General features: G+C 43.4%; 1 protein-coding gene across 1 annotated transcript; it reads left to right on the top strand.

Moving 5' to 3' along the window:
- The first annotated feature begins 4,189 nt into the window (after positions 1-4,189).
- LOC139923987 (1-acylglycerol-3-phosphate O-acyltransferase ABHD5-like) lies at positions 4,190-7,751 on the top strand. The gene is made up of 7 exons (XM_071914905.2): positions 4,190-4,233; positions 5,251-5,333; positions 5,641-6,037; positions 6,240-6,391; positions 6,789-6,900; positions 7,005-7,185; positions 7,283-7,751. Exons 1-7 carry the CDS (start codon positions 4,190-4,192, stop codon positions 7,532-7,534), a joined length of 1,221 nt encoding a protein of 406 aa, XP_071771006.1. The 3' UTR covers positions 7,535-7,751.
- The last annotated feature ends 316 nt before the right edge of the window (positions 7,752-8,067 follow it).

Below are 8,067 nucleotides of genomic sequence, written 5' to 3'. Positions count from 1 at the left end.
CAGTGCTGCCCTAAGGCGAATCAGTAGTAGTTTTTGCTTGGTTATTTAGTCTCATGACACGCTGGCAGAGGGGTTCTGGGACTCTTTTTTGGGGTTCAGTTCTTGGACTTAAAATGCCTGAAACTCCACAGCATCTTCATTTAATGTAAAGCTACACTGGGCAAGATGTTTATGTAAAAATACACCCTTCTTATCAGCCTAAATCATGAAGTGGGGCTGCAACAGTGAACACCGTCCCATCCCCACTAATTCAGACGCTGTAGATTTGCCCTGTTTGCCCAAATGAAAGTACAGTATTTTATGCACCCTACAGTATCAAGCAGATTCTTCTATCAGAGGTCTGCAGAGTGCGTGCGACCAGAGCATGCAGGGAGGAAATTTAGGAGATAATGAGATAAATATTGGACTTTTGGACCCACAGTGCAATCGTTTGGCTATAAACACTCGGATTATGCTGCTCGAGCTGTTTGGAGAAATTTGATGGACATGCTCTGCTGTTTTTGGAGTTTACTTTAATAGTTTGGGAGAAGGCCGGGATGGAGCGACGGGGGCTAACTAATTTCATTTTGGGGGTGAACTATTCCTTTAAGCTGCATCTAAAATTGAAGTGTTCTTTTCAAATGTTATCATCGATGGATAACGGCTTAATTCTGCACTGCATCCACAATTTTAGACCAAATTGCAATTGGTTTATCTGTTTTGTGAAATTTCCTCCTGATTGCATAAAAGACTGAATAGGCTTTTTCTTTGGGAGTATTCACTGCCAGACCACAGGATACTGATTCTGAGCCCCAGATAATAAGAGGCAGAGAGAGAATACAACCTCTTGTCTACAAGCATGTCCATTTAGTTCTAAGACACATTGACTAGTGAGACCCAGCAGACTGGCTCCATGCCGCAGCTTTATGCCATCTCCTCACTAAAAGCCCACCCAGTTACTGGTCTCCAGACAGCTACTGTCTTATACTACTGCTTTTCCTCTATGGGCCCGGCTACAGCCTCATTGTCTGTTGGCTTATGAAATTCTGAGTACTCAGCAGAGTGAACGGACAGTAGCGGGGAGGGAGAATGAGAGGATGAGAGGATGCATCTGTGAGAGAAAAGGAAATGAAGTGCGTGGCTATATGTGTGTGTGTGTGTGTGTGTGTGTGTGTGTGTAGCATAGGAGTCAGAGTGGTTTGAGTCCATTTGGAACCACTCAGTCAGCCCATAGTCCGAGAGCCACTAGAAGTGGGTGGTATGAGAGGAAAATTGTGTTTGAGGAATGAAGGACAAAGTCGCCAGTGTGTGTGTGTGTGTGTGTGTGTGTGTGTGTCCAACTAGAACACAAGTATGCCACCTTGTGGACCAGGACCGGCAGGGCGCTCTCCTCAATTTCTCCTTCGCCTGTAGTAGGGAAAAACCTAGATCATTTATCAGAAAAGGGATCGGTTTTGCAACTCACAGACGTGTTTAGAAAGTGGTTAGGAGGGAAACGCCGCCATGTTGGAAGAGCGAAAACACAAGGAATGCTTGTAAGATTATCAGCTTTCCCTCTGTGATCTTTATTCTCTGTTCTGTAGTTTAATGTGAACACCGTACCACCCCGCTGGAATCAGGCAGAATCTTTGTTTTGTCAGGGAGGAAGAAGTGGTAACGTTGCAATCCTTACTTTGTTGCCTCTCCTCCAACATGGTGGCATGTCCTTTGTAAGCAGTGATAACCAGTCTCTAAATATTCCATGACACGTTTCTTTTATGTTGAATATTTTTCATCCCGTTAAGAACTTGTCACTAGCTGGGTCCCAATTCCCCAAACCTCCAAAGGTAGTGAATGACTCTTTAATCTGACATTGACTCAACACCGACTACAGAATCAACTCCTGAAGGAGATTCACAAGCTTTTCAAGGATAAAACCTAAACGTCTTTAGATTGTAAGTCTATTTGATGAAACCCCTTTCAGGTTCAATGAAATTCACAGTAAGAATAAAAGTAAGACAGTAACAGTCCGGGTGAGGCAGTAAGCACATACGGTATGCTCAAATCCTTAGGATATGTGAATTAACTTTCCCCTCAATCTCTGCCCTTATCTTAAATGATATGAAGAAATTTATGCAGATAGGCAAAAGGTTTCATCTCTATGTGAGCAAGTGTGTGTTTTCTGTCCATTAGCCAACTTCCTAGTTTGAGTGACACCAAAATACTCTCACTTGGCTTGCTGTTGCACAAGGTGGGCCGACCCTTTTTTCAAGAAAACAAAACAGCACTTTCTAAAATTACAAGTTGAACATTTTTCTTCAGTCAGACTGACCCTTAATCCATTTTCCATGTGCTGCTTTCACTGACACCCAGGCAGTGGTGGGAAGGTTACTTTAAGTGTAATTTGTTACACAATCCTGATTAACTCCTTAAAACCAATGTGATGAGCTCATGTAATGCCATGCGATTACTTACTTTTGTAGCCCTTTACTATGCTGTTCCAAAATCAAGCCAATGTGAATTTAAAAAAACATTTCATTCCAAGTTACAGTTTGCAATTTTAGTAACAGTAATGGAAATATCAAATGTTATTTCTGATACTTCTTGACATTAAGCTGAAATATCATTTTGACACATTTTACACGAAATACATTTTCTTCCTATGGCCTGTTGTTAACAAAATATAACTATATGCAAGTATATGCAAAATACATTTTGGCCACCCAACTATAAGTTTTGAATGCATTTCATCGAAATGTACAAATACATTTTTGACACAGTTTGGCCTTGCTGTTTAGCAAGTACAGCAACACTGGTGTGTCCATGGCTATAGTGTGTGGATAATTTTAATTATGTAAGCAGCAATGTAAAGATGTAAGTTATAAATCGGATAGTTGTGGTTGTCAGCTCTGATTGGCTCAGTCACATTCGAAGCCTTTGCAAAATACCCAATAAACGCACTAATTTGAACATTGACGCGCGAGCCGAAAATCACCTAATACATGTGCTAGAACTAGGCTATGTTGCTTGTTGGATGATTAAAATGTAGTTTTTATTATTATTATTTAATCGATTAAAAGAGCCTATAGTTTTCTTGAATATTTGTGTTTGCCATTTTTAATATAAAGGTGTATTACCACTGTTTTCTAAAGCCACTGGAGGCCGTGCTTTAGTGATTTTAGAACAGCTAGCTAACTCCAGTTGGCTCGTGCCTAACAACGCCTCTTCTTCGCTGCTACAAAATCACTGAAGAGCACAGCCTCTCCTGGTTATGAAGGTAGTATAAAAGTCAGTTGGTTGGTGTGAAGGAAATTTCACCCCCACGCAAACCAAAACAAGACAACGCAGCCCACCTGTATATGTTTCCTTAAGAGGAAGTGTCTGTCTTTCGAACCTGTGCGTTTTCAGGGAAGTCGCTGTATTGATCACCACTCTGCTGGCTTCAGGTGCAGTCGGAAATATCGCGATTCAGAGCTGAGCGCTCGCAAATTCTCACGAGAATGGCACATAAACATGAAAATGAACTTTTTTCTCAAACATTTCATTCATACATTTCTATTTTACACATTCTTGTGTTAAATTTATGGTTGTGTCATGTTTAAATATATACCCCCCCCCCCCCCATTCTATATTATTTGCTCTATCCTGTTTGCTTTTGCAACAACCCAATTTCCCCACAGGAGTTATTTGAGCTCTAATTTGTTCTAGAACTCGTTGCAAAAATATCAGGCTACATCGTTTACATTTTGTCACAAATTGTATCAAATACGGAGAAATCAGAAACTGATGAACCTAGCAACCTGTCAAAATCAGTTTTTGTTCATTCAACTTCTGAATGAGCTGAACTACATTTGTTAGTGGAGTAATAAAAGCTAAAATCGATTCATTGCATTGTTCTTTTATACTTTTTTGTAGGCTATACTATGACATGATGGCACCTACTTGGCATTATATGTAAATAACTGATGTATATGTTTATAGTTTCACTCTTTGTTTAGCTTTTAGTAGTCACTATTTTTTGTTTAGTTTAAACATCAACTATTCCTGATGCACTGACTTCTAAAATAAAACAACAGCCACCAAAAATAACTTACTTTGCTACAGCGTCTTTGGCTACCAGTTGTAGTTACTACTTCAGATCTCGGATTTAAGAGTTTACGAGGCGTACTTGAATGCTGCATACACATTGACAGCATTCTCTCACATGGACGACAGACCATCACAATACACAATGCGAAGGATGGCCGAGGAAGTACAACCTACCAAGGAGCAGAGGTGAGTTACCTCCTTTCAAAACAGTATAAAATGTACACTTAAAACCTACTCACAGCCATAGTTGCTTTGTAGGTTTATCTGGTAGTCCACCTCAGAACTTTAGTTAATGCTGATATGCTGTTCATGTTTTGTAATCAAATTTACCAATCTGCATTGGTTTATTACTGATCTTATATAATGGCTTGCTTTACACAGAACGTAGCGTCACCAAGTCTAGATAACGTTCCTTTCGCTCTTGTTTGGAAAGACAGTTACGCCAAACTCAATTCAAAAATCGGTCAGTTTAGTGTTTCATTGGTTGCTGGCAAACATCCAAACCTAGTAGGACTCTTTACGAATCCGCTGGGCCTTCTGGTAAATTCGGGAAACAAGTGATTCACCAAGCAGTACTTTATTTCAATAAAACTAACTTTTTGAAATGGTTCACACTGTGCTACCGCCCACCAGCGTGTATTTTTGGAGGAGGAAGACTGTGGGAATAAAAGGCAAACCAATTCTAAAAATTGAAATTGTGTTGAAGTAAGTGCTGCTTGGTGTAGTGGATGTATGCCGAATTGAAGAGTGGATCATATGATTCATTATAGGTCTAAGTAATGCTTTACCGGGTATATGTTTGACAATAAGCAAGGCGATATTAAATTAACAGATATTTTTTTTATGGAGTTTGGTGTAACATTCTTTCCACACAAGAGAACGGAATGCACTTTGCTCTGTATTTGCAGCTTGCCAGGCTCTCCAGCTGTATGATAGCCTTTATGAATCACTTGGCTGTATGACACAATAGAAAAGCAGTTTTCTGTAGAAGAGTTTTCAGGGAAGTTACTGTATAGATTGGATCCCAACAGCACTGATAACACAAATGATACAGGGTCAAAGTTCAACACCAGCCAATGTATTCATAGCTTGTTTTTGGCACTGTGTGTTTTTGTGTGTGTGTGTGTGTGTGTGTGTGTACGTGTGTGTGTTTCTGTGTGTCTGCCTGCCTGCGGGGGTGCATGTATGCTGTCTGAATCACAGCTCCTGGATATTAAGTTGGCTTCCATCTTGGTGCCCCACTTCTCCTTCTCAGCTGAAAGATGCAGAGGAAAAAATGCTCAAGAGTAAGTGTGTGGGTGGGTGTGTGTGTGAGTGAGTGAGGGTTAGACTGATTCATCCGTTTGGTCATATATCACCTCAGCCAGGGAATATGTTTTTATTGTCATTATTTTTATTATTTTAGATGTCTTACCAGAGAAATCATTTGGTCACAATCATAAAATATGGCCAGCTTCATTCCAAACATATCGGTATTGGCCTTGAAAAACCCATATCAGTTGAACCCTAGTGTGTGTGCATAACCTGTAGGTCCCAATTAGGCCCTTCCTTCTCCCTCCGTCCCTGTCCCATAATCTCTCTCCCCCTCTGCAGACGTGAAGCGTCCATTCTCCAGGCAGCACGTCCGGATATCCGACGCCAACTATCTGTGGACCTTAGCGTTCTCCACTCAGCCCCAGCCGTGTTCCCCCCCTCTCCCCCGGCCCAGGCCTCCTCTGGTGCTGCTGCACGGCTTCGGAGGCGGGGTGGCGCTCTGGGCCCAGAACCTGGACTCTCTGTCCGGCGGCAGGCCGGTCTACGCCGTGGACCTGCTGGGCTTCGGCCGGAGCAGCCGTCCCGAGTTCAATACCGACCCGCAGGGGGCCGAGGAGCAGTTCCTGGCCGCCCTGGAGGAGTGGAGGGAGAAGGTGGGACTGGAGGAAATGCTGCTGCTGGGACACAACCTAGGAGGATACCTCTCTGCTGCCTACACACTCAAATACCCACACAGGTGCTTGTGTGTGTGTGTGTGTGATGTTGGATTGGGACTCTTTTTCTTACATCGTGTGGTTGTATTGTATGTTGAATAAGCGGGGACCCCATAAGCAAGTAAATGTGTGCATTTCTAATTGAAATGTAACATGTAGAGTGTATGTTTATGAAGTCACTGTGTGTGTGTGTGTGTGTGTGTGTGTGTGTGTGTGTGCGTGCAGGGTAAAACATCTGCTACTGGTGGAGCCGTGGGGTTTCCCAGCGCGTCCAGAGAACCCCAACCACAGCACCATCCCAGTGTGGATCAGAGCCATGGGGGCTTTCATGAGCCCCTTCAACCCCCTGGCTGGACTCAGACTGGCTGGGCCTCTCGGTCAGCAGGCGCGCACACACACACACACACACACACACTCTGTGCCTACTTATTTTGCTTACATTCTAACTTGACTTGTTAAAGGTGCAGTGTGTAGCATCATCAGTATAAACATCAGTATATCATTGTCAAATTAATTGTGATACCTTGGTATAATTACTGTAAATAAATGAGACCATGGTGGAGACGATTGGTCTCCTCTATCTCACACCAGTGGTATTGTTAGTGTTAGTGTTTTATGGCGAAATCTGAGTGGCACACAATGTAAAATGCAGTGTAGAGGCCAGTAGAGGCTACTAATCTTCTCGGTGAAGGTCTCGTTTGTTTACGGTAATTATACTAATGTCTCAAAATGAATGTGGTAATGATTTATTGATGTTAAAATGTCCTATCTCAGGTCCAATGCTGGTTCAGACTATCAGGTCTGATTTCAAGCAGAAGTACTCCTCAGTGTTTGACGACAACACTGTATCTGACTACATCTACCATCTGAACGCCCAGACGCCCAGGTGACGAACCTTTTACACTGTCATGTACACACACTTTATCTCTCTAACGCCCTACTCGATTGATCCCTCGCACTTATCATACGTTCATTTCCCTCCTGTCGCAGCGGAGAAACGGCATTTAAGAACATGACCATTCCCTACGGCTGGGCCAAGAGGCCTATGCTGGAGAGGATAGGCCAGATCCGAGCCGACGTTCCCATTTCCTTCATCTACGGATCGCGCTCCAGCATTGACTGTGACTCCGGATATGCCATCAAGAAAGCGAGGCCGGATGTGGAAATCATGGTCAGTTCTCGTCAGAAGATTTGGACTAAATTACATTAGATCTCAAAACAGCTGACTTTATTCCTGTTGGACTGTATGTTTTCTGTTTGTCTGTCAGGTGATCAGAGGAGCAGGTCATTACGTCTTTGCCGACCAGCCGGACGACTTCAACCAGACCGTCCTTCAGATCCTCGCCAGGACGGAGACCCCAAACGAACGCGGAGGTGAGCGGCCGGAAGGAGACGGAGATGAGGATAGAGGAGGAGGAGGAGAAGGAGGAGAAGAGGTTGAGAGGGAGGAGGGCTTGAAGCAGACGGAGCTTCCTCGTTCCGACGACAGAGAGGAGAGCGCAGGGATTGGCCGACCCTAACCCTTACGCCACCAGAACAGCCTTAAGCCTCTTTATTTGCCTGACATTATTATGAAGCACTGTACTCTTAAGGGAGATCCATTTCCTCATCGTTCCCCAGGCCGACAGGCTCTTAGGCTCGGGGGTCAAAGGTCAGACAAAGCCACAGGTTTCTCTGTCTAGTCACCGCGATAAGCCTCATGTAAATACATTTTGTAAATAAATGTGAGATGCAGTTTGTGTTGGTCCTGTTTTTATTCTCTCTGTCCCATAGTCTGGTCCTCGTGTAGGACTGGCAATCTGTCCCAAATATGAATTCTGAGAAACTATTGGGCAACGTTTATCTTTAAAAAGGCTCCCAAGGGAATATCTTGTTTCGGGTAGATGTCTAGGCAAAGTACGCTGGATGTTCCTTTTTCTGACCCCTCACCCACTCCGAGAGATACGAGGGAGAAGTGAGTAGGGCAAAGGTCTGGTGTGTTTTTCAGGAAATACAAACTTCCTCACCCTTCCTGAGAGACTTTGACCGAGAGTGGCCTGCAGATGGCAGCACA

Source organism: Centroberyx gerrardi, chromosome 19 (assembly GCF_048128805.1).
Source record: "Centroberyx gerrardi isolate f3 chromosome 19, fCenGer3.hap1.cur.20231027, whole genome shotgun sequence".
In the NCBI taxonomy this organism is placed as follows: domain Eukaryota; kingdom Metazoa; phylum Chordata; class Actinopteri; order Beryciformes; family Berycidae; genus Centroberyx; species Centroberyx gerrardi.
The sequence above is the reverse complement of the archived record's forward strand: the minus strand, read 5'-3'. Positions and strand labels throughout refer to the sequence as shown.

Bases quoted from the DNA above. Each gene is read 5' to 3' on its own strand.
- LOC139923987 (XM_071914905.2), top strand. From the start codon at position 4,190: ATGCGAAGGATGGCCGAGGAAGTACAACCTACCAAGGAGCAGAG. The intron at 6,392-6,788 runs GTCAGCAGGCGC...GTCCTATCTCAG, and splicing joins CAGACTGGCTGGGCCTCTCG to GTCCAATGCTGGTTCAGACT. The intron at 6,901-7,004 runs GTGACGAACCTT...CTCCTGTCGCAG, and splicing joins CTGAACGCCCAGACGCCCAG to CGGAGAAACGGCATTTAAGA.